This window comes from Fringilla coelebs, assembly GCF_963513975.1.
Source record: "Fringilla coelebs genome assembly, chromosome: 17".
Lineage (NCBI taxonomy): Eukaryota > Metazoa > Chordata > Aves > Passeriformes > Fringillidae > Fringilla > Fringilla coelebs.
The window spans coordinates 15,589,799-15,617,004 of record NC_140043.1 but is presented as its reverse complement, the minus strand read 5'-3'; the positions used below and the strand labels follow the sequence as shown (position 1 = coordinate 15,617,004).

Genomic DNA, 27,206 nt, shown 5'->3' with positions numbered 1-27,206 from the left:
TATGGCAGTATTTGTATGCAATCTGCTTGAACTACAAGCTACATAAGTAGCTACACTGTTCTTTGCACTGATCCGCAGAATGTACCCTCCAAGCCCTTCCTACTGACCACAGTAACCTTACTGTAGTAGAGCATTCAGATATGGCAAATTTTACAGACAGTAAACTTTGAAGGTGCCTAGACCCCAATATCTTTGACGGAATTAACAGTATCAGTAAAACACAATATACATCATCTTATATGGCTACATCATCACTATGTATAATAAGCATAGTGTATTTAATCTCATTAATGATTAAGTACAGAGCTAACAGCACTGGGTTACATTCTTCTGTAGTATCTCTCTTTCACCTCTGTTTTCACTCTTCTTGGATTCCTGCCATATCTCTCCATCATATTTTTTCACTTGTTACTCAACTCCTTTGTCTTCTTCTGAGCTTTGCTGCTCAATCACCTAGCGCTCTACCTCTATTTCTTATCTGAATATTGTCCAAGTTACTTCGCTCCAGTAACAGCCACAGATTTATTAGCAAGCTCTCTTCCTGCTATCATCACATTCCTATGTATTATCACCAGGCATTTCAAAGATGATCAGGAAAAAGCATTTACTGGTAAAAGTTTGGTACTATGTAATTAGAAATTAATGACTCATTATTTCACTAAACGGATTATCAAAAGACCTGCCACATTTGATCTGTATGTGCCACATACTGCCTTCAAGGTGACTGTGACCTTTGCAATAGGTATAAAAATACCTATGTAATGGAAGAAGTGCAAAGATATTTTACGTGTTAGCTCAGAGAACGCTAAAGAATATGTTTAGTTTCCAAACCCACCTTGAATGCCTGACAGTCCTATAGGCAGTGGGGAGTGAGTGTTTTGCTTTTGAATGTGATCTAGACCTGGACTTAGATGATGAATGATACTTGAATGGTGATCGAGATCTTGACCGAGATCTTTTCTTGTGTTTTTTCCTTTTCTTTTCCTTTTCTTCATCCCGAGGAGGATCTCTGCTTCTGCTTGAAGGCCTTTCTGCTTGCTTAACTTCTAAGGTGGGTAAAGTTCTGACTGCAGTCACAGGACATGGTATACTACTGACGCTCTAAAATCAAAGATAAACAAAGAACAGTGATCAGTTTCCAAAGTTAGTCAAAGTTAGCTAGTGCTGCATATGGATTATGTAAAGCCTGCAGAAGTAAGGCTGACATCCTCAAACACACGCATCCAGAAAAATTTAATGGAGGCCTCTACAGTTCCCCAAAGATATGCAAGTTGCTATATGCATACTAAGACTGTCAGCTTAACCAGGACATAGTTCTGAAGTTTTCATCTTTAGTTTTTAGAAGAAATGTGTTCTAAAAGAATGAGTACTATCAGGTATCTTTTAGTCTATTTACATCCTTTACTTAAAACAGGATAAACCTGGAAATACAATCAGGAACTACTGACATTCAAAGCTAAGTTTTAGTGTCATTTTCCTCCGTGAACTGTGCTGTTTGGATGACAATTTCAAAAGCAAAATGAACCAGTGCTGATAGAAATTATGTCTGAACTTTTCAAAATAAATGTTCTAAATGTAAAGGATTGGGAAGATCACAAAATTTATTAATCTCAAAGACAGAACAGGTCCATGCACAGTTAATGTTCAGTGAGCAATTCCAGCTGAAGGAGATTAAGCAAAATCATTCCACAACATTTTCAAATTATCAGCAGAAACCCCAGAGAATTCGGCTCAATGCCTTCTTTAGAGCAATTCAAGTCAGGCACCATAGATACGCTCCTCATTTCAAAGCCTGTCATTCCCCCAGCTGCCATTTCAAGGCAACTGGAGAAATCAGTTTTCCTATCATAATTTCTGCTCCACCTCATCAACCTATCTGAGTTTCACTGTTTGATACAAGGATACTTACCATGACTGGAATAAAAAGTGATACATTAAAACCTGAAATTACCAAATTAGAAACAGGTGATCTTTTTCCTTCTTTTTACCTTTCTTCTACCATGAACACATAAGGACAGTAACTGAACAATCACATTTCAATAATAAAAAAGGCAGCTCTGCTTCAAGTTAAGAGACACGACACTTTTTCATGCTTTAACTGATAACTATTATCACAATATTTACAAAACCACCAACAAAGCAGTACTAAAGAAGCTTGCCTCAAAGATCACAAACATTTTACAGCATGATCATTTGAGTGGTTTACCACAGGCCTATTTCAAATTTCATCAATTCCATGTGTAACTGCGGACACACCTCACAGACACCTCATATCCAGTTTCCCTAAGAGGCCACCAGAGTTGACTTTTGTTACTCTGACAACATTATTCACCTCTTGATATGATGCCTGAGCCTTTGCTTTGAACACTACTGAATATGGAATAGCCCAGTTTGCCTTGAAGTAGACACCTCTAGTAGCTTCAAATGAAAAAGCTGTAGGCAAAGCAGCGGTAACAGGAAAACGAGAGAGGAGAAAAACCCAATGGCTTTCACTGCTCAGGTTTGTTTGGCCACATAAAATACAAGCTCCCGTATGACTGCCAGGAAGTTAATAAATGAATGACACATTTACTTTTAGCTCACATGTAGAGATTTTCTCAGCCACCTGAACAAAGAACCACACAATGCTAAGCCCAATTATGCTTCCACTAAAAGCATCCACTGCTGACACTGGGCTCCCCTTGACTTTCAGGAAGCTGACACTAAGGAGTGACAGCACTGTCCAGTTCTCTGGGAAGCACAGATGAAGGCTGGCTGCCTGGTGGATTGGAACACCACTGCTTCAGGCTGCTGATGAATCACATCTGGAGAGCCACACAGAAGTAACTTTAGCTACCCCCAGACGAAATATGAAGGTTCTTCAGTGAAATACAACAGGTAACAGGGAGAAGTCACTCACCCATCCACCACTGTGCCCAGATGCTCTGGTGATAGACCATGTCATTGTCACACCCCTATGACAATCACCTGAAACAAATGGGCCACTTCCCTCAGCGGCAACTCCAGCTGCCTTGCAGAAAAACAGCACCAGCAAAATTACTCGATGCACCACCAGAGCAGAATACAGAGTTCAGTGAAAGCAGTCAGCAAATTGCTAAGCCACAAATAAAATTTCTAGGTGTATAAATACTTGGAAACAAATAAACTGTCTTGGAAAATAAGGTAATGGGAACTGAAATTGGAGGCATGAAGACAGAAAAGAATAAAAACAATAAAATAAAATCACAGCACAGAACTGGGAGATTACAAAGCATTCTGCTTTAACTGATCAGGCTCTGCCAATACGCAGGCCAGCAGAACAGTTTCAGAAAGCATGGAAACAAACCTGTTACCTGATGAAATTTATTATGCATCTCAAGGGATGAGAGATTTACATTGTCTGAGAGCTCTTCTAAGAAGTTAAACCGCAAACATCCAGATAGCATTCACTGAATCTCACTTCTTTGTCTGTTTTTTGGCCTACTAAACATCACGGTTTTTTCTGGCCTTTACTAAATGCTACACTGTCAGACAAATTCTCTGGCAGAGTTGCTCTTCAGCATTTTATTTGCATGACTGAAGCAAATCTGACAAAAGTAATGCCAAAACATTATTTGACAACTCTTGTTTAGCAGGAATGGATTAGGAAAGAGCTCTGTAAATAGGGAGAATTTATAGCCATATGAGAACAGAAATGAGTACTTCAGTGCATTTGCATATTTGCAGTATTCATAAGCCCAGAACACATATTAGTTATTCTGGGGTTACACTACTTAATCAATACATAAAGTCAAAATTAGAAATTAACAAGAATGAGCGTATTGCAACAGAAAAAAACCCTAGCACTGTGTCTGGTTCCAACAAAATCAACTAGCAAAGGACATTATCAATAATATTACAAACAGCTTATATGCCTTTTACAGCAACTGAAATCCTATGTTAGATCAAAACTGCAAAGAGTGAAGAATGTCAGAACTGTAAAGAGTAGTCAACAATTCTTTCAGTTCACTAAAATCCAAAAGTACTCCAGATTCTTTTCTACCACTATCTTTTTTACTCCAGGTTCCTCAAAGCTTATAGTGAAGTATTCCCTAAGAATTAAAAAGCAGTTGCCTACCAGCAATGGAAGTGTATTATTTGTGTATTCATTGATTTGTGGAACAAAGCATGCTGTTACTTCTATTTAGAAGTTTGTCAGTCCTAGTATTCATAAACTGGCCCAAATATTAATTTGAAGAGATAAAAGTATTTCTTATAGAATACACTCCTACAGAATTTGTTCTATAGGAACTCAAAGACTCAACAGTTTTATCAGGGTTACTCTGCTGCACTAAAAACCAGCTATTAACAGTACACTGACCACGGCAGGGTCTTCAAAAACAGAGAAAATTTTGACAGGGCCAACTGCAAGGAATTTAGTGGCTGTGAATCTGTTTGCTGTGTGGATCAATATACCTTTTTATTTTGAGCACTTTGAAAACTAAAAATCAACACAAATATTCTTACCTCCTCATTTATCTTAATTAAAATGGCAATTCCTGATATTTACCTTAGCTCCCTCATTTAATAATGACTGAAGTATTTATGCTATAAGGAATTACAACCCTCTTGTAGTTTTTGATAGCAGGGTTATTGCAATTAAAAAAAGTTCCAAATGCTAGCAAGTTATCTACCCCCTAAATGCCACATTAGTATGTGACATCTATGTTTTTCCTTAATCTTGCTTTTCAAAAGGACAGATAAATTTACAAGCAAACCCAACACCCCCTCCCATGCTAATCAGAAGTTGTAGATACCTACACTCTGCAAAAAAAGTAAAGAAATAAGTGAATGGCTCCAAAATATTCTAAAGAATTTTTTTCTTTAAATACTTACGGGATGGTTTTTATTAGTCAATCAGATTTTGCTCAAAAATTAACACAGAAAGTACACAAACATAAAATTATATACATTATTATTATTCCAAAAAGGCATGCAGGAATATCTGTAGTCCATTGCTAAAAAAGTAGGATAAACTACAGCAGCGTGAAAGACACACTATCTACAGCTGTTGATAACCCTGTTATGCTTGACAGAACTAGAAGAGCATCGCATTTTTAAAACACAGCGCACTTCTATTTCACTTGTAAATAAGACTACTTTCCACAAGAAAAAAATAATTGTTACATACAGGACAAAAGTAAGGACAAGTCATCTAAAGAAACAAATGATAAAACAGGGCTTCAAACCCTGGGAGGATGAAAGAGCCAAAAGAAGGAAAGTTTTGCTTTGTGCCACAGAATCAAGATATTCAGAGGCGTAACAGCAGATGACATTTGGGACAAGCCATTAAAAAAGAATCACTTTCAAATCATGTACTTGTCTGACTTTGTAACATAATGAGTGTGGATTTCTCTTCTGTTTAAATCAGATAGTAAGGTTTATACAGGTAACAGTTCAGGTATAACCAACTGGCTTTTGCATGGCTATCAAAGCACTATCACCACTAAAACATTTCTGACATGAGTAAAATACGACATTTGAACATGCAGAATAAAACATGCCACGTCCCACTACCAAGGATATATAATCTTATTTCTTAAAATTTGAATTAAGTTGAATAATTTTGGAATGAGATCTGCATTTCAGATAATGAAACACGTTACTTTATTTGTTCTAAAGTAAAAAAGGCAGTTCAGTGAAGCACTCCATATAACGTGGTGTATTTCAGTTCAGCATGGAAGAACCACAGTTGTCTGCTGTTCCAGGACAAGGAACCTACATTCATTGCAGAATGAAGGCAACGTCTCAGTGACACTGACAGATGTGCCAAAGAATCTATGTGTACCAAGACCAAGAGTCTATATGAATTATACATGTAAGCACAAGAAGGGAAACATCATCCTGTTACTGTTTGTCCATGTCCTGAACAAGGGCACAGACTTCACTGGCCACGCCATCACTGGAAGTTCATCAGTTTTGCAAACTGAGATAAGCTCCATGCTTTCCAAGTACTGGTTTGAGGAAATATTATGCATAACTGTATTGTTCTAATGCATGCAAGGATAGTAAGGAGCCATTTGTGAAAAGCTGTGCTGCTTGACTGCTCAAATTTTTCAGCCTTTTGTTTCTCTTGCTTGATTCCACTTTAAAGAAAAACAGGAAGCCACATAAAAGAAATAATTCAGCTATGGAAAACACAGAACAGACTATTTTTAATGTTCAGCTGAAGCCAAAACAGCTTAGAAGTGCTCTGTTCTGTGGTACTGACTGTCCTTTACCTGCAGTTAGCAGAATCGATTTCATTTAAAGATGTAATGTACACTCTGTACCAGTGATCTTTTCAATAAATACGAGGTATCAGGAAAATCTGACAGAGGTCACAAAAGCTTTGTGCATTTAATGTATTTCTGCACATCGTGATAAACAGATTTTCAAAGCACAAATGTACACTGTATGTACACATAAATAGCATTATTGGTTTTTTTATACACTTATTAGGCTGGGGCAATGTAATGGAGACTATGCATCTCCCACAGATATTATCAATTTCTCTTCATGCTTTAGTATACAACTCAGTCATTACTCCATTTTTGAGACAAATGTTAAGCTACAAAAGTCATGTCACTAAATTAACTCTGACCAGTGTATATCAGTCTTTGTTTCCTGGACTCCTCACTGGATGTTCCTACCCCCAAAACAAGAAATGAAGTACATTTAGTGATGTTTTTGGTGGACAAAAATATTTAATTTTTTTCTTTGTTTTCTGATTTCAATACCCCAATTAGTTCCATTGACCAAACTACAAAATTTTACATTTCTTTCTCGCTCAACTTTTTAACATACTTTCTTTATATTACAGCCACTATAGTTATCTCCTGTTGCGTTTGCAATCAGTATCTTTAAATGTATCTTAAGTCTGAAACATGGCTGAAAGTCTGAAACACTACTGAAAAAGCTTAAAAACCAATCAGTGCTACATATTTATTTACAAGCCGATTTAGACATCATAATGCAGCATACTGGGTTCTCAGAGTAAACAGAACAGAGGTTAACAAATCTGCCATATTATTCACTCATCTTTCTTCAATACAATTTCTTGACTCAAATGGGCTGTTACAAATAGGCAAAACAGGCAAGGAGAATAAAAGGCAGATTATTTGGAATGAATGGAAATGGATGCTTTTTTGAATATGGCAAATGAAAAGAAAAGCTTGAAAAACATTTGTTTCAAAATAAGCTTTTATCTGCAAAAGTTTATATACATGTATCTATGTAAGCGTGTCACTAAGCAAACCACATTTAGCAGGAGTATTACTTCCAAAGACATTATGGCCTTTTTGACTGTTCATTAAAACAGTACAAGCACTACCAATACAATAGCCAATTTTATTTTTAAAAAGCAAGGTCACAACAGAAAGCATTTAAATACACATCTGAAATTCTAAATAAACCCTTTAATAATGAAAGCACCTCCAAACCATTTGTACTGGTAAGAAACAGTGAGACTAGTTACTTCAAAATTCTCAAGTAGACTGAAATTTATGTAAAAAAAAAATAGATGCCCTCTCTGAGACGGTACTTCTGTGGAAGAAGAAAAAGAAGTTTCTAGAAATTCAGTTTGCTGAGAAGTGGGATAGGGTGTAGTTTTTTGTTGAGAAGTTCACTAGCAAGTTCAGCTTAGAACTTCAGTAAGTTCAGATGTGAGGGAGAACATTCATGTGCTCTTCTGAAAAAGAGTCAGCTGTCACTGGTTATTTCAGGCATTCTCTTAAAGAAAAATATCAAAGGATCCTTAGCTTAGAAATGTCTGTGTCCTTGACAAATTCCCTTGGAAAAAAGAGCAGTACTGCAAATATGGGGAGTTCTACATTGTCATTGTCTCTTTGCATTCACTCTTCAATATATAAATGAAAAGAAAAGTACCGAACACTTGTGTCAAGGGAAATTTGTTAGCAGTAGCAATGAAAAACCCAAACAGGATCTCTTTTGGGATGTGACCACACTTGATTCACATATCTGCTACTCTGCTGGTATGGATCACCTAAACTGCAGGTATGTCTCCTTCAACTGCTCTCTTGAAAGTGTTTTCAGGGGTAATCCATGATTTACTTGGAAAAAAAAACCCCAGGAACTGGGCAATGAACTACTTGCGAGGTACTGGAATTCTTTCTGGGGGAAAGGAAAAAATGGAAAAGCCATGTCATTCTTTCTTGTAGCCAGTCTGTCACAATCAATATCTTAAATTTTCCATTGGTATCCAGAGATTACATTTTGCTTGACTAGTGCAACCAAGAGTAATATTAATGGTTTTTCTGAAAGCAATGTAATTCCAAACCCAGGAACCAGAGATTCTACTTCAACAATATTTGTACTTGTAATGCACAGCAAAACCATCAGTATACACATCAAAAAAGAAAGTTTCATAGCTTAAGTAAGCCATCCCAATAATCTTGCAAGGTGCACATTCCAACACTTGGCTCACTAGTACACAGTTAAAACATGGAAGCTCCTTTTACTTTCTCTACCTGTCTAACTGACCTAGGAATTGCGCAGCCTACTTCTCTACCAGTTCTTTAATGACAGATGAGAGACATCCGTAAGATAACGGAAAAAGCTTAACAGTGTTTAAAATTCAAATTTCTCCCCATTTAGAAAAGCATCTATTTCATCAGTCAAGTTCATAACACACTGTCAGAGTCACATTCTAGCAGTAAAGTTTTCTACCAGCTTTATGGAAAAGAGAAATTTATTTCTTGCTTACCTCACTACTGAAGGAATTCTCCTCAATCTTCTCAGTTTCTGCCTCTGCCAGAGGGTTTTTCAGGGTCTGTAAGAACAAGGCAGCTTTCCTTTTGCGTTCTGCTTGTAGCTGCTTCTCCTTTGATTCTTTGGAGGCCTGTGCAAGCTTCTCCCTTGCTGCAGCTGCTAATCTATCCTCTAGTTTCTGCTTTGCTAAGAAAGACAATTAAGCATTAAGTTTAGTGAGTCATGCTTGGGGAACTCAAGCTTCCTTAAAACAAACACCCATACCCATCACAAATGAACAAACAGCCCCTCCAGCCATTCTCAAGCCCTTCCAATATAGCCATTCCATGACATGATAAGAACATCAGCTTGAAATTAAGAAACTTCAAGCATCTTAATTAATAGATACATCATCTGCTTAATGTAAAGCAGATGCAAAGCAGTGCAGGTGAAGTAAAAACTTCTAACTTAAAATTAAAAGAAAATCCAATCCTGATTATTCAGGATACTTGTCCTTTTCTATTTATAAAAGCTACCTAAAAGAAGTAGCTCCGTAAATTCAGAAGCTTTTTCTTTTAAGTCTTAAAGTGATGTCCAAAGTCTCCAGTTTGCTCTTTCCACTGATGTGATCTTCACAGTTTCCAGCCCTATTTAAATATATGCTAGTATGTTTATAGAAAGAGCTGCTCCAGAAATTTTCAGAAACTGTTTCATCATTGTTACAACCAGCAGATTTTGTTGTGTGTGATTACACGAAGAGAACAAGCTAATTGATTTAACTATGCACCTAACAGCTACTTTGTGTGATGTTTTTTATCTTACATTTTCAATTTTGTGCTTTGTGTATGTACAAAGCAACAGGATTGTTTTGTTCACAGGTTTTTCAACACACAGATTTCTAAGTGTGTTTTACACTTCATTTTTATTATCATACAAAATACTTCATATTCGCTTTAGATACGTAACGCCACAGCATACTTTGTGCTACTGCAGTTTACAACGCAACTGCTACTTAGAAGCAAAAAACCACCATTTTGAAAATGAAAAACTAAATACCTGTGGCATACTCATAGTTGTGAGAAATACTGAGTTTTTAAGCGGGTAAATACTGACAGAACATCCACTTTAATAAGCACACTGCTGTGAAACAGCCTTGGGGAGGAATGGGTGAAACTGGATTCTTTTAAAACATCTTTTCATTCAAATTCACACAGCATGCCCTTCTGCCCTAATGCACATTAACACAGTAACAGGAAAAACCCATACAAAGACTTAATGGCATTGCATTATAAGAGCAACAAAACACCAAGAAGGCGATATCAATCTATATAGGAGTGCTATATAAATGAAAAATAGCTTGTAGCAATTCACTGCTGCTGAAGCTAGGTAAGTCTCTGCTGGGCTTTGTTAATGCAATCTGGAAACTACACAGTCAGTGCTTTACTAGAAGGTTGTAATGAAAAACCAAAACAAAATTCAGAAAGATCAGGCATTAGGACAAAGCATTCAGCCACCCCTGTGTGCTCTAAGTTTGATTTTGTCTGAGCAACCAATGAAGATTTCACTGTTAAAAATAAGGGGGAAATTGTGGGAACAAAATTCTGATTCTTATTAACATGACACATAAAATATTCAAAACACCTAAAATATCACACGTGGCAATTCTGCAGTTTGTGCGAAGGACTCAATCCATTCCGTTTTCAGTGCTGCATGGAATACCTTGTTTAGCTTCCAACTCCTCCTGTGTAAGTTGAGGCTTTTTCTCTTCAGGAGCAGTACAAGGAGCGGTAATTGCTGGAGTATGGTTTGATGCACTGTTAGCACTCTCTTGGCCTTCCTTTCCCTCCTCTTCCTCCTCATCACTGTCATCATCTAATTTAACACGGTTTTTCTCCAAAGGAAGAAGGTCATTCTCTTTGGCCTTGATTGCAAAGCTTATTGGAGCAAACGATGCTGTGAATGAATGGGTAAGATTTCATGCATCATTAGACTACAGTAGAAGGCAGGTTCAGTTTCCTGACTTTACCCATTACTCCTGCAGACTAAACCACAAAAAAAAGTCATCATCCTATAATGCTAATTATTTTGGTGAAAAGGACAACATAATCCTTTTTTTCTCTTTTTGTGTTTTTAAACAAACATTGGAAACTTCATTTGCTGTGTAAAGATCTCAAAAAAACCCCCAAAAAACCCCAAAAACCCAAAAATCTGGCATTAGTCTCTAACCCATTTATCCAAAATAACACTTTTAAGGAAAAAGAATAGCAGAATAGAATTTCTCAGTACCTAGTACCATACAGTCTGCTGCAATACTTATGTTCCTCAAGATGCCTTTTGCATATATGCCCTATGAAATTGCCATTTGGGAAATTTAAATACAGTGATTAAATTACATACCACAGTTTAGAAAAGATAAGCTTTGATTCTGGTAATCCTGGGGTAAGGAAATATGCTCAGAAATAAAGAACTCCAGAATTCCAAGAGAAGAGGTAACTGTGATTTCCAATTTTTTTCATGGAATTGAACAAATCCTAAAATGGGATTTTATTTCCTCAGAGGCAGAAGAAAAGTCTGGTATGGATGTTATGTCTGTCTTGGAGGCAAGTACTGCATTTAGGTTATAATAAAGTGGGATTTGTACCATATTAAAGGAAATGAAAACAAGTTTATATTATTAAGATTGTCACGAAATGACTCATTGGTTATATTCCATTAGGTAAATTTGAGCAGATCACTACTATTAAACTACAGGCAACAGTTTGCCACTTACTAATAGCAGGACAACAGAAACAATACATATTTCTTCATGTACACTGCAGCTCTTAATAAGGCATCTTTGAAGACAGGGAAGATTGTTCCTTCCCCAGGGAAGCTACTCAGGCTGCTCAGAGAAGAAACTGCAGAGTCTGGACAGTCAGACAGCCACAGCAAAGACCCCAGTGTTTGCTGGTTGTGGAGGAAATGGGATCACAGTGAGAAGCGGGAAGAGAGAATTCCAAGGAACCACAGGGAGTAGATAAAATTATCAGTAATTAGGTAAGACACTCAGGTGGCAGGAAGGAAGTTTCCATCCATGAAAGCCCAGTTAAAGAGTGCTTTTTCTGTTTTAGTGGCTTTTTCTTTTTTATTGGCTTTCAGTTCTAGTTAAAAGATGCACATTTTTAGGTTTTATAGAAAATAAGAATTTTCAACATATCTTCTCCTGACAGGACAATAAATCTGCTCCCAGATATAAACAGTAATTTCTCCAACTCAGGACACCATAATAGTGTGCTAGCTGGCGTTGCATGGCTTCCAGAGAGACCTTTGCATTCTGTCCCGCTGCTGCCATGACTGCAGACTAAAAACATTTCATTTAGAAATGAAAGGGGCCTTTTCTTCCAGCATAACTAATGTCCAACACGGGAAGAATGAGCAACAAGCCCAGAGCACTTCCTCCACATGTATCATTTCAAATAAGGCCACTGCTTTTCTTCAGAATGAGTGATTTCGCTCTTGCACAAAACTTGTAACTGTCAAGTTGAAAATTACAAAAAAAAAAAGAATTTACTGGTATCACTGATGAAAGCCTTCAATGTTGAACAAAACTGAAGTAAAACAATTTATTGTGTCAGACCTAAAATACCTGATAGTCTGATAAGAAAGAAATATGAAAGCAATCACATTACTTATTGCAGACATTTTTTGATGCCTTCAGTGAAAATGTATTTCTCACATGATGAAATTCTTTTCCCTACCTTCCCCTGCCTTCTTTTCTTTCTTTATGCATATGTTATCAAGTATTTTTATGCCCAATAAATCATGTTACCATACCTTTCACCAGTTTACCATCACTGGCAGATTTAGGAGGAACATCCTTTTTAGTTCCTGGAACTCCCTTAGCACTCGGCTCCAATGCATCTTCAGGTGCATGCTCATCTGGAAATTGAGTCTCACTTGGTGTATCATTGGCAGTGTCTGCTGGAACATCTTCAGAAGAAGATACTCCCTTTTCAAAAGAAATTAGCAGAATTACTAACAGGATACTTATGAAATCATTAATACAATGTCTGTGGAGATGCAGTTTTGTCAGCCATTTGAAAAATCATATTATCAGCTAATCACACAACAGCTGATTTTATATCACTCAGCACCATAGTTCTACCTCATATAAACCCAAGGGTTGTAAAACTTCCACACCTACAGTAAGAACATATTATTTTACAGCAAAAAAAAATGTTCTTCAGCTGACACACTTTTGACAAAAACTGCTTGAAAATGATATTTTTAAAATTACACCCTAAAAGCATGTACTTCGTTTGTATATTTATTTAGATCTTGATTTCCAGGGTCCCAAACCAAATCCATAATGCCAACTCCAAGGGAGAGGGTGAAAACTTATGACACTTTTTCCTCATGTACAACTGCATGTAAATTTTTCACAAAAATCAGATTTCACAGGAATAATGTTTGATTTGTTCCAACATTCCACTGAAGAACACTGGACCTAGCAAGGTTTTTTGTTGCAACAGATTTGCTGAGATTTTTCAAGGAAGTAAAGAATTATTGCTGCTACCATTACATGACTGAATCATTCAGCATGATTTCTGAACTCAGAGGAAAAAAATTTCAAGAAGGATATTACAGAACATTCCAAGTATTTACATCGTGAGTCGTATGATAACATTAAGTAAGTTAACATAGTCAACCAAGAGTTTGCTGCTCTGGCTGTTAAGCATCCGTGACATTGAAATTGAGGCATTTATCAGATCTTCCCTGCAGCCATCCCCTGACCAACACAATTGATTTCTGCAAGTCCTCAAAGTGGAAAAGCACAATGAAACCAAGCACTTCACCCTGTATTTACTGAAGTCAGTAAGAGGGTTTCTTATTAATTTTAATGGCCAAAAGGAAAAGCATCAGTTGCATTAGTTGCCTATAGATACATTACTAGAGCATAAAGATAGTATCAAAATCATTATTTTAAGAAACTGAAGAGAATGGCATTATCTACAAAGCCATGCAGTACAAAAATATGCATTGCTATGCTTGACCTCAAGGGACTTAAACCAGTTTCAGTTCCTTTTTAGCTGTACTCATTTGAAGATTTAAAATTAATCCTTCACCATTACACTTTGGTTAGTGTACAAATTCCCCCCAACTACATGTTAACAAGTCCTTATTAATTATCAGATCAACCCACGGGTTTGCAAATAACTCTTTTCTAGAACAACAGTCAGCATTGTGGCACAGGACAATTTTGGTTGTATTTTATCAGCTGAATAAGATCATATTTACCACAGCTTATCTTTATAAATAGTGTTTCCAAAACATTTTTTCACTATTAAAAACAAAACATGAGACACAAGTGTTCCACACAGCAACCATTATTGAATTTCTTCATTTTCCACAAAGCAATTCCGAGGAGTTTACCCACAGGCCTACCTTCTTCAGTTTAAGGCTCCCCAATCTAAGCCTTGAGATGACAAATGACATAGGGCCTAAAAAAAAAATAGCTCTTTCCCATGAAAAGTTAACATCAGATAATGTAGTTCTGATATTATTTGCAATTTTCTTTTCAGTAAGAGAACAATCTAATTAGCTAACATAAGAATAGTTAAAAACATGGATGCCAAGTCTGGCTACCACTTTCTAATACCATGGACTAGAAGAAGCAAAGCAAGTAGGAAACTGCTGTGAGATTCTGAAGCTCCAGTATTGTTGCAGTCATGACTGGACTCTAACAAAACCTCCCTCAGAAAAAGGCATGTCAGAAAGCTCCTCCAGCCTCAGTGCTACTGTTGTACAAAAAAGGACGAGGCATATGGTAAGATATGGGGGTTAAAAGCCACAGCTACCCTTTCTGACAGCAGAACACTAATCACAATTGTACAAAGCTCTAAACCTACACAAAGCATATTTTCCCTCATATAGAAAGCCAGAAGATTTTCAGGTTGTCATTTTATATTACAGCCACAGTAGAGTGGCATATAGTAAAAAGCAAGAATTACATATCACAGATCCTTACTTTAATGCTGTACAAAACTAAAAAAAGCATTCACATCCTTTGCTGATCAATTTCTTCCTAATTCAGCGTTCCACTTTTAAAATATCACATGGTAAGACAACTGCATTTCTCACATTTACTGCATTTTTAATAGAAGTATATATAAAAATACATGTACCTGGCAGTTGTCACCGCTCTCTTTTTGAAGGAAGAACTGTTTTTTAAATTCATAATATGCATTATACTGGTGCCATGGTTGCAGGAATTCAAACCTGTTGAAAGAAAACTGAGCATGTAAAGATGCACATGAACATAGCTAATACTAACAATCCCTTATCATCTAGTCTTCTCTAGCAAATGGAATGTTATTTGATGTTTGGTAGCACTCTTACTTAAGCCTTAACTTCAGAGGATACAAATTCAAAACATGCTTACTCGAGACATTTTTGACAGCTTGGTTGTTTTGATAATTTGAGCCATAATGCTTTCCCATGGCCATTAAGTAGGTCACTAAATTTCAATTAAACAAACAAGCAAACAAATGATAATAGTTCTCTTCCCAAAACCTGCATGTCCTGTAATTTATTATCTTAAAAAATTAAAACATTAGCTTCTGAAATAGCAGTTTAAATAACACTTTCTCTTACCTGAGATCATTCTTGGCACGAACACTAGTTTCAAATTTTACCCCATTCCTAGCAACATACTCAGCTAGCTTGTCAATGACAGGTTGGATATCTGGAGGTGGAGGTATAATGGCAACCACTGGAGCGATTGTGCTGCAAACATCAAGAGTAAATGTTTTTTTTAAAAATAAAATATAAAAATCTTGCTTTAACAACAACAACAAAAAAATACAAAAGCAAAAAAAAAACAAACCCAAAAAAACCCAACCCAAAACAAACAAACACAAACAAACAAGCACAGCACAAAGAAAACCCCCAAAGAAACAAAAATCAAAATGAAAACAACAAAAACCTCCAAACAAACAAACAAAAATACAGAGAGGTTTGTTCTCTGTGTTCATCATGCAGTTAAAATAGCTTGATTCAATAACAGAACCCTTACTAAACACTCCGTATGAAGTGCAGGAACAAGACTCCCCCAATCAACAAGCAAATCTGTCTGAGGCACCTTGTAGATGTTGTGGTGGAAGCCAACCCACTGGTGCTGTCAGTTGGGTCTGGGGGAGGTGGGGGTGTGGTACCAGGAGGAGGAGGAACCGTCGCTACCCCTGTTGCGCTGGACACAGTCACCCCTGGGGGCAGGGCGTTGTAGTAAGCGGCAACATCAATTCCCGGCGGTGGAGGCGCCAGGCAATAGGTTCCATCAGGGAGCATGTAATAGCTGTAATACATGGCTGCCACAGTTGCTACGAAGACACATTTAAGAACAAACTTCTAATTAGAAGACAACCACCCAACTCAATGCATTATTACATCAATACAAACGCATTGAGCATCCGGAGTCACACAACACACTGTGAAATGGCATCTCATTTCTTGCGTTAAAAAAAAAAAAAAAAAAAAAAACAGAAAAAAACCCTAACCGAAAGCATAAAAGGAAAGGGGAAAGGCTCATATTAACAAATTTAGGATGAGTAAGAAATATGTAGATTATGGGACAGAAGGCAAATGTACTGAAGGTCATAGATGTGAATACAGAAGTGAACTAGAGCAGGCATATTTAAAAAGGAGCTTGTATGAAATCACACTTCCTAATCTAATTAATGTCCAGCAAGTCTGTCAAAACTATGTTTTCATGAAGAAAGAAATGTGCATATATTCAAAATTAGCATTAACAATCTAAACCACTAGAATCCCTATATACACATTAAACCCCTATACTACTATATATAGAGACACACCTATTTAAACATCAAAAGGTCTTGCAAATCAACAGCAACATAATGAACCATAGAACACACATATGAAGACAGTTTTTCACACTAAAGGCTTCTCTGATTCTAAATAGTTCTTGAGAGTGCAAAGGCTTATGTCTTTACATCTTCCTTTAAGGCCAGTATTTTATAATGTTCTAATCAGCCTAATAGATTTACAAGAAGTATCCACCACATAAACGTGTTTTCTGCAGAAGAGCTATGTACAAAAAGAAAATATTAATGTAAGACATTTCAAATTAATTCCAGTAAGAGCTTGCATTTCTGGAAGCGAGGCTTAACCAATGCATTAGATTTCAATGAATTATTCTCTTAAAAGTTTCATAAGCATTTTCTTTTTTTTTTTTTTTTCCATAAACATACTCATGGCAGTATTTACTTTCTTCAAAGAATAAATTGTAATGAGAACAGAATAAAGTTCTGGTAAATTTTAAAAGCAGGGAGGAGTTGCAAATTGACCTTGTTTTGGTACTAAATTATAATCTCCCAGTTTCTATCAAATACGTTCAGGTTCAAACATGACATGAAAGTAATCAAAAAACTGATTAGCTCTGTTCTATTAAGATACTTTTTCTGATTTTCTTGAAATAACCAGTGATTTTCAATTTCTTCACAAAAATCTTACTTCGATTTTAAGATTCCCTTACAGTACAGTTTTAAATACAAATTACTTCCTTGCATATACACATTACACTGACAACACCTGTAATCCTTTGGGGGTTCTGAAATCTATAATGCATAAAAATCAACTCAGATTATTATGGTGATAACTGATCTGCAGCAACGTTACTGAAAAACCAAGAACTCAATCAGCACCACACTACTCATTACTTACAAATGTATAATAACACGAAACTCTACTGTAGTGAAGGCTTCACTACAAATTTTCTCATATCTCAGTAGTGTTACATTGTCAGTCCCATAAATGAAAGGGTAAGTTGCATATCTATATTTAAGGAATCAAGGACTTTCAGAATTCTGAAAGCTGAAAAGAATTAAGAGGCACATAAACTCATTTAAGCTTGACCATCTTTTTAAGAATCAGAATTTACAAAATCTGCAGGAGCAAAATAATACAATAATAAGGGTATTGTGCTAAACTCATTCACAGACTGGAGACTTGGCCTCCTGCCTGCTCACCCCCCCCCCCCCCACACCACTCCTGGTTTTCCTGAGCTGGAATTCAACAGATACTCAGAATAAAACTTCAAAAATTCAGGAGATTGCAAAAGAACAAATACACAGGATGAAGCATGAAGCCAACATTTTCTCTTCCCACCAGCATCCACACACAATTCATCAAAACACACCACCAGCTGCCTCCTCACAAAGCACTTACAATCAGAGGAATATTCTGCCTGTGACGTCTCCACAGCTGCCCCGTCTGTTGACTGTGGCGTAGATGAATTATTATCTGATTGTGCTTTGCGCACCAGCGCTGCAAGGGGATGATCAGGGTCTACTACCTTCAAAGGCTGAAAATGTTTTGAAGTAGGAAAAAAGATTAAAATTGGAAGTACATATTTTAAGAACAGTAACATCAACATATTTGGGAAAGCACATTTATGTATCTTAATAGACATCAATCTGAAGTTGCTGTTTTTGTAGCTCTCACATCAGAATCAATATATTTGAAAATAAGTGAAAAATAAGACAAAAACCACTTTCATGTGAACAGAAATTAATGACAGAAAAAAAAAAAGTGGTTATTACCGTTAGCCAATGACTGCCATGTCTGGGATAAGGCACAAAACCCGCCTTGTCTAAATATCAGACAGCACCACAGCCATTCCTCTGAAAGCCTCAAATATGTACAATCTCTGTCACTCTCATTATTCCATCACTGCCCAGTCTCAGAAAATAAAAACTAACACATCTAGACAAAATTTACATTTAATGAGTAGTAAATTTTGGTGAACTATTATTTGCTGGAACTGTTATTTCATGTCAACATTTTCCCTACTAAAATTTAAGAAGAAAAAGATATATCTCTCAGCTTATATACAGAAGGCATTAAATACATTAATCTCTTTGCTTCAACACAGGTTCTGTAGGATAAATCCTTGAGTGGTGCCCTCAGTACCAGAGGACATCAGAAACAGAAATATAATTCCTTGGAAACGTAAAAATAACGATTTGTATACTAGAGAAAAGGTAGCTCAAAAGTTTACCAAAACAGACTTAAATTACAGTCTGAAAAGAAGTCTAGACCTTTGTCCATAAAAGACCTGAGCACGTGCATATTAGAATTTTTGTGTCCACGAATCAGGTGTTTTACAACATAAAAAGGTAATTTTAATAATTTCAAGTACCTTCATGAGCTCTTCAAGCCTACTGCATTTTTTAGATGCAAAAAGACTTGGATGAAGATAATTTCCATCATCGTCATCATCATCATCATCATCTTCCTCAGATTTGACTCTCGAGTCTAAATAAAAGCAATGTCTAAATTTTATTTGGGTTTGCTATGATCTTGCTTTGGGGGAGAATGATGATACAGGACAAGCATGAAGTATTAGGAAAGCATCATTCATATAAATCAGCTTGGTCACAAAAGCACAGATCCAAGATACTGCATCATCAAACTAGATACAACATCAATAAAACTAAACCCTAAACGGACAGACTAACCTTCTGTTGGACTTGAGCTATATGACTGTTTCTAAAACTTCCACATCATTGCAGCTCCTGTAGCTGAAAGTTTCCACAAACAATATTTTTACTTTTAAATCTCCAATTTAAGCAAAATTTTGAATTATCACATCAATCTCAGCTGCAGTGGAATTCCAGAAAAATGTGGCTATTTTAACAAAATGACCAGCATCTGTTTCACTGATTCCCATGCTGAAGCTAGCATTTGCCAAGGAACAACTCACGTTTTTTCTCGTCAGCTTTACTTTCCGAAGGAGCCGCATAGCGTCCTTCTTTCATGGCCTTCTGAATGAACTTATAGTAGGGATTGAGGTAGTGATCAAACCGCAGAAAGTCAAACTGGGAGTTGCGCGCTTGCTTGGCTTTCAGCATGATCTCAAACTGGGCTCCTTGCTTGCACACAAAGTTTGCAGTTCGCTCAATGATCGCATGCATTTTTGCCGTTGGTGGCTGTGAGAGTAAAATAACACATATTTGTATTTTCATAAGCAACTTGTACAGTGTGTTAGAACTCCAAAGGGAATCAGAAAGAACAGTAGTTCCCTGTCCTTCTTGGCTTTCTTCAGAAATTTAAGTTTCATAATCACTTAAAACTAGTGAAAGTATATCAGCCCTAAAAAAATAAGTCCCAAACTTCCTCAGCTACTCATTCCACTCCTTTTGCAAGATCCTCTTCTTTTACCAGCACAGCTATTTCTGCATTTAACACCAAACTGAAGAGGGCAACTGAGAGGGATGACCTTGGTGTTACAATATCTCCAAGGTGCTCTGAAGACTCAACATGTATGGTTTCCTTCCCAAAAGCTGTCCTTAATTCTGTTATTTCTGAATGCACAAATATTGTCCCCTAACTAGAAATGAAGAATAGTTGCACAAATACTCTGTGCTCACTATTACATATTCTAACGGAGTGTTCTGAATCTTCACTGGCCAATGTTATCAAGGTGAGAATACCAAGCTGAGCCCACAACTAAATTAACACTTTCATGTCCACAATTATACAAGAAAGAATATGATTTGATCTTCCAGCATCTTTTATGAAACTTGAAATACATTGAAAACCCTTATAGTTAGACCTGTACTCAAGCAGGTGTCTGTTCAGCTCCCTTCAAGAACAATACACAAGTCCAATTAAGTCTACAGAACACTTAGCAAATTGTAGCAACATCACATGAAGGAAGGAGCTTCCATGTACTAACACTTTCAAGGTATTTCAGACTTTGCTAGAAATAAATTATTGTTCTTCTCCTTGAATATGCTAATTTTATATACAGCATTAACACTTGATCAGTTCCTATTCCCTTCAGACTGGGACCCAATTAAAAAGATTCTAGAAAAGAATTCTTGAACAGAAGCAAACTTTTAGTTTAATGGTCCTTTATATTCGAAATGTTGAACCTTACATCTCAGCATGTAACCATTCCAAGAACAACTGCCTCTTCTCTGCATTAGCTAAAACAATATCACAAGTGATACCAAATGGACTTAGTATAAGCACAGAAATCATTTCAGTGTGAAAAAGAACATTCAAAGGTGTTCATGGAACTCAAGAGTTCAAGACAGAACATCTGAAATTACCTTACTATATTAGAATAATTTAAAATGTACCACTCTAAAAGTTAATTGAAAAAAAAAACAAACCCAACCACCAAACAGAGCACCATTAACTGTTTAAAAGCTGGCAGAAGTGTAGGCTGCATTTCATCTACACATACCAGTTCCACATCAGAAGGTACATTCAGTCCCGGAGGGGCAACAAAAGGTTCCTCATTTTCCTCTGTATTTTCTGTCTGAGCTGTTTCTGCAAGAAATGCCAGAACAAAGTATTTAGGGAAAAAACCAAAGTACACAAATGTTTAAAAAAAAATTGAAATAAAGTATTTCTAAAATGGTGTACAATCAAGGAATTAATCAAATACAGCTATATATAAACAGCATTTATACTGAGGCATTTAAATATGGTTAAAAAGAATAATATGTATTACATTCCATTATTTGCTATAGCAGAAATCCTCCTTTGAAAACACTTTGCATTACAGATTTTTGTAACAATTGAAGTAAAAAGTTTACTTTTTAAAGTAACTAATAATCCATTCCACTAGCCTTAAGAGAAATTGTATTCCCCTTTTCCCCTGACAGATTAGAACAAGTGCAAGAACACCTGACCACGGGAGCTGTGGAAACAGCAGAACAACCTCGTAAGGAATGAGATGTCGCAGTGATTACTGAGGACAAACTGTGCAACAAAGGGAATTCACTTCTTTGGTTACTTTCTGGTGGGTTTGTTTTTGTTTTGTAACTCAAATGAACTCAAATAGTTTAACTCCACAAAGGTACAGAGAAATTTTAGCAGCAAGGAAAGAAGGAAAGAGCAGCAGACAAGAATAGACTGTTTCTTTTGGCAGCAGCTCCAGCTAACAGTGTTAGGTTACAGGGTCTTAACCAAACACCCTGTATTAATTAAACCCCAGAAAAGACAATCAATTCTGCTTTAGTACAAAAGTACACAATCTCTCAGACACAGCAAAAAACATTAAAACTTTAGCACCCAAAATGATCTTGCACTGCAACTTGGGGGGAAAAAACCCCACGTTTCATACCACAGTAACCCACCAAGATGTAGTTAGGCAACCCAATTGTTAATTAAACAATCCTCACTTTACTAAGACACAATTTAACAACATTTGAAACTTTCCTAAAGAATGTATGACAAAAATATGAAGCTACTGGAATTATAGATGACAACATGACAACTGAATTCTGTATTTTTGAGGTCACAGAGCAGGGCACACTAAGCTGAAGACAGACTCATTTGTAGCAAATAAGATGACAAAATCAGAACTTAAAAATACACATTCTTATTAATTACGATTTTATGCTTACAATGATATTTTTCATCATGACTGACAACCAGAGTGTTAGCAGACAGCCAATGTAAGGAATTAATATTTTTTTCTGATTAAGAATCTGCACAACAGTAGAATTAAATTTCCTGGCTACTTCAGTATTGACTGTGCTATAGCAGAAAAACATTTTTTGGCCCATCAAGAACAAAGTCTGCAAAAACTCAGTAACATAAAAAAAACCACTCAGTCCCATAAAGACTTTGATAAAATGCTCTCAGAATTTTTAATAGCTTTTTAATAGCACATGTATTTTAAACCCTCAACTGCAAGACAGAAGTGCTAGGTCCTCCCTCTCAATTAACCCTTGTTATTTTAAACCCTTACCTCTTTGTCTTGCAGGCTGATGCTCCTCCTCTTCAGTGGGTTCTGAAGGGTCATAATAATCACTGCCATAACGGAATCCTACTGCATTATAGGTACCATCCTCTGCCAAAGCTTCACTGAGTCTTTTATATTCCTCCTCTTGAACAAAAATGCAATTACCAACATTAGAACAAGTTCAGAAGCGAATTTATTTTTAAAAAGTAATATTTCTTCTTACTTTAGTTTTTAAATAAGAAGCTCTCCTGATCATTTTAGCTTTCATTAAAAACTGAACAGAAAAACACCGCATGTACACCATGCTGACCATTTATTTCTTCTCAAAGAGACACAGGCCGTGGATTAAGACATTCCAGTGCAATTATGCATATAAAAGCACAGAATTTCCCTTAAACAACACTAAAAATGAAGAAGAATGTGTTTATTTTGGGGGGGTCTGAAACCCCAGTCTGCTTTCAGAATCTGGGCAATTTCTGTGCGGATCTACAGCTAAACTATCCCGAGGTCCTCTCACACAAAGACTCCTGCTTTTCGAATCCACTGGGTACTGTCAAGATAACATCAGAAAAAGAGAGTATAAAATTAGGACTAAATTTAGTTTCATAATAATTTATTTAAACCTGCTTTTTTAAGTAACCATGTTATTCCTTGAGCAATACCTTGCCTTGCCTCCTCCTCAAGCAAGTCCGTATGCAAGGCTAAATACCTCTCTTCATCACAGAGGGCTTCTATTCTAGCCTCCTCTTCGGACAATTGATAATCTCTGTTCCAGGTGGAATACTCAGCATCATATTCAGAAAGGTCATGCAGGTGACCACGCCCATCATACCTGCAGGATGAAACAGCTGATCAATGAAAAGAACTTAGGGCTTGGGTTTATGCGACTACTTAGATACTTACCCAATAAAAATGAAAAAAAAAACAACTTATATGTTAATGCATACTCCCTTTTAGAAGTTACAATTAATTTTGCTAATCGTTTGTCACCAACTATTGAAAATTTGTTTAATAGTCTAAATTCCTCTCAAAGAAACTAATAAATTATTACAATTAAAGGCAAAGGTATCCTTTAATAGTTTAAGTGGGATCCACTTCCTTAACAGCTCTTACCGTACGTGCTTCAACCAACCAATCAATGCCACTTGCAAAATACGTTTTTCTGGAAAGTCAAATAGCTTACATTCACACAAACCCGAGTACATAAATACCTATCCGTAAGAACCAAACGGTCGAAATTTCCTCGCTTCTTTCTGCTAGTCCCGAACTCTCAGGAGAAATCTTCACCATAGAAACTTGCGTCCATTGGAGGTAAAATCATGGCTAGGCTCGGCCCCTAGCCATTTGGCTGAGGAAATAAGTTCTGGGTTATGTGATAGAGAGACACACATACATAGGAACAGTAACATAAACATGCAATTTAAGGAGGTTCACCGCAAAATCGGCAAAAATCAAAGATGTACAGTTCCTTTCTACTAAGAAATCACTTTATTTGCAGGAAAAGCACGGCATTGGGATAATGTTTATGCATCAGTAAGAGAAACTGATTGGAAAGTAAAGTGACAGTAAGCTTGACTCCGCTGAGGTGTCTTCCCACACACAACTCTTGACTTGTGCCAACTTGCTAGACCAAAAACAAAGAAAGTAAATATTCTTATAGCAAAAAGCAAATTAAACACAGGTCTGGTTAATCAAGCTCTGTCCACAGGCAAACTTGAACCCAAGTCTTCTCATAGCAATGTGCTTTTCTCAAAATGGTGAAAATGAAGACTTCCTGCTGCTGGAGACAAAAGGAATCTAAGCTTCCAAAGGAGTTTATAAGATTAGCAATTGCAAGCTGCCTTAACTCACAAATGTACACTATTTGGTATTTCAGTATGTGTGCACAGACATGCACATACTTAGTGTTTGCTCCCTACAACTTCTGTAACACCTGTAACAGGGCTCTGCTGCAGAGCACCCCAAAACTTGCCTCTACCTATGAATGAGATCAATCACAGTAATTATTTTAATTATTATTTTTCATTTTTTAGAAGTGTGCAACACAACACTTCCATTGTTGTGTAAGTGAGAAATGAAACATAACAACAAATATTTATGGCTGTTTTGTCCTGCCTTCGCGTCTGTTCCAATTTAACAAATTTATTTCAATGATAATGATCATTAATGGTGTAAGCACCAAAACAGTGCAAGGGCCTTTGGTTTTTTCCTCCAGTCCTATGGAAGGCAATCAAAAGACCTTTCCCTACTGACATTTTTCCAAGACAAATACAGCTTTTAAATAAGAAAATCCTGTCCAGCACCAAAGCAGTGATGAAACTGAGGGAACAAATATCTATAGTATGTTATGTGACCCTTTTCAAACGAAAATCCTTCCATCTTTCCCACTGAGGTTTTCAGGGTCAGCCACAACTCGTAATTATTCTTTTAGTGCTCCACTCAAACAAAACCAACCTCATCTCTCATCTTCACTTTGTCCAACAAAACATTCAGGTAACCCTTTCTGAATGAGTTTATTTTCAAATCCCACCCTGCAGTGCTGAAACAACTCAAGAGACCAGAAGGAACATCAAAGCAGATTCTATTACTCTCAGTGGCCAGGAACCTGGACCTACGGCAGAACAACCAAAAGAAGCCAGGCCTGACATAAAATTTCAAGAGCTAGCACCCAAAATCAAATCCATTCTGTCTAATACAGTAAATCATGGCACCATAAAAAGTAAAGAGACCAAGAACTGCTTTTGGGGTGTCCCATCAACAGCCTGCAGCCAGATTATGTAGGAGAAACAGGAAATCCCTATTTCCTTTAAGGTGGATAAGCACCTTTGCACTCCCAACACTGCCCCATTCTCACCTACAGGACATACAATGTGCCTAATAAATACTCCGACAATCCCTTGGATTCCAAGTGAAAAAAGAGGATGTTTGTGGTTTGCACTGAAAAGGAACAGATCATTCCCACTCTCCACCCTGCCGGCCCTGCCTTGACAAGCGGAGCTGAAAGACCCATCACACGCCGGCTGCCAGGAGGAGAGGGACCTCCCAGCGCTACCAGAGCGGGAAACCCCAAGTTCCCGCAGACGGGGGGAGCGCCGAGCACCCTCGGAGCGCTGTGCCGGGAGGAGCTGCCTCCAGCCTCGTCACGGAAGATCCCGACGCGCCTGCCAGAGCGAGCCGTCTGCTCAACCCCCGCCCTCACTGCCCACAGCACAAGGGGGGGGGAACAGAAAGAGGCTATCACAGCAGATCTCGCAGCACAGTCTGGGGGTTGTGTTACACCGACCTATCGATCATGATCTTGGGGTCTCCCATCCAAGGAATAAGGTGTCGCCCCTGCTCCTGGTACTGAGCCTTCTCATCATCCCGAAACAGCTTGCAGGCATAGCCGAACACCAGCAGCTCCACACGGCTACTCCCGCCTCCACCTCCACCTCCTCCGGGGGGGCCGGGCACCGTTCCCCCGCCTGACAACAACATTAGGGGCGGCGGGCCTGCTTCTTCTGCAGTTCGTCGAGACCCTCCAAGCCCTCCGTACATCACCGGGGAGCACAGCGAGGTGGAGGCAGCTGGCAGGAGCACCGACTGTCCAAGCAGCGAGTCCCCGCACGGCCAGGCCCGCGCTAAAGCCCCCGGCCGCAGAGCGCCATAGCCGCCATCACCCGAAACAAAATGGCGAGGCTTCCGGTTCCGCTGGAGGCGCAGGAGCGGGGATGGGCTGGCTTTTGGCGACCGCAGATTCGAGTCAAGTTCCGGCAGCCCGAACGGTAAATCCGAGGATAACGCGACTTCGCGTTACCGGCGAGGACACCACGCGTTCGGTGACAATGGTCGAGGCCCGGCGGGGCGGTGGAGCCATGGGCGCGGCCGTGACAAAAGTGCAGCACGGTGGAGGGCGGGGAGGTGCCTCCGGGCGCCCTGAGGGCCCGAGGCGGGCGGGGAGCGGCGTGCTCGGACGGAGCGGGCCCGAGGAGCTTGAAAACAAAACGGAAACGTCCGCCCGCCTGTCCCGGTGCCCGCCACACTGCTTTGGAGCCCCAGGGGAGGCTGAGGGCCTCAAGGCAGTGCAAGGAAGTGCGGCACAAAGCGAGGATCAACCTTGGGCTGCGCCCGTGAAGCTCGGGGGCAGAGCCTGGGAGGCATGGTGGGAATCACAGAATCCATGCGCTTGGGAAAAGAGCTCTGAGACCATCGAATCCAATCTATGACCAAACACCACCTTATCAAGCAGACCAGGGCACCGAGTGCCACGTCCATTCTTTGAAAGGGGAAAGGGAGGACTTGGGGCACTGACTAAAAATATTTTAAGAAAGTTTATAAAGTAAAGAATTTTTTTGCTAAAATTGTGTGACCTGGGCTGAAGTTTTCAGAGTTGCGTACTTTGTGGTTATTACTTTCATCGCTCTTTTGAGAAGTATGAAGCAACACGTTGTTTTGTATATATATGTATATATTTTATAATAAAATTTTGTAAGGAAGCACGTGATGTTTTGTGATTCACAGTGGGAATTATTCCATATCCTTAGTTTCTGAGTGCCCATAAATGCTGGCAGAGTTGGTGGAATGTGTGAAAAATTCTTGGCATCATTGCACAGAAAGGGTCAAAATATGTAAAATAGCGAGGGAAGAAATGCAGGAGCGCTGGAAAAGAGGTGGATAGTTTGCATGCGCATTTAGAAATACATCCTACCATGTGAACTTCTCAGAGGATACCAAGTGTAGGGATGGGAACGCTCTTGAT

At 38.1% G+C, this 27,206-nt stretch overlaps 1 protein-coding gene across 5 annotated transcripts in view; it reads right to left on the bottom strand.

The window, feature by feature from the left end:
* Window positions 1-26,122, bottom strand: part of SFSWAP (splicing factor SWAP) — a 36,221-nt gene extending 10,099 nt beyond the window's left edge. For 2 of the 5 annotated variants that reach the window (XM_084217516.1, XM_084217512.1), the window contains exons 1-14: window positions 25,752-26,122; window positions 23,131-23,300; window positions 22,475-22,612; window positions 20,960-21,045; window positions 19,469-19,694; window positions 18,905-19,020; window positions 17,932-18,067; window positions 15,827-16,064; window positions 15,340-15,471; window positions 14,871-14,964; window positions 12,520-12,694; window positions 10,426-10,659; window positions 8,723-8,913; window positions 836-1,101 (exon numbers count right to left, since the gene is read on the bottom strand). In XM_084217516.1, coding sequence (XP_084073642.1) covers window positions 836-1,101; window positions 8,723-8,913; window positions 10,426-10,659; window positions 12,520-12,694; window positions 14,871-14,964; window positions 15,340-15,471; window positions 15,827-16,064; window positions 17,932-18,067; window positions 18,905-19,020; window positions 19,469-19,694; window positions 20,960-21,045; window positions 22,475-22,612; window positions 23,131-23,300; window positions 25,752-26,005 — 2,456 coding nt within the window. In that variant the 5' untranslated portion in view covers window positions 26,006-26,122. Of the gene's footprint in view, window positions 1-835; window positions 1,102-8,722; window positions 8,914-10,425; window positions 10,660-12,519; window positions 12,695-14,870; window positions 14,965-15,339; window positions 15,472-15,826; window positions 16,065-17,931; window positions 18,068-18,904; window positions 19,021-19,468; window positions 19,695-20,959; window positions 21,046-22,474; window positions 22,613-23,130 lie in introns of all 5 variants that reach the window. The other 3 variants (XM_084217513.1, XM_084217515.1, XM_084217514.1) reach the window with 3 other exon arrangements.
* Between the last annotated feature and the right edge of the window lie 1,084 nt (window positions 26,123-27,206).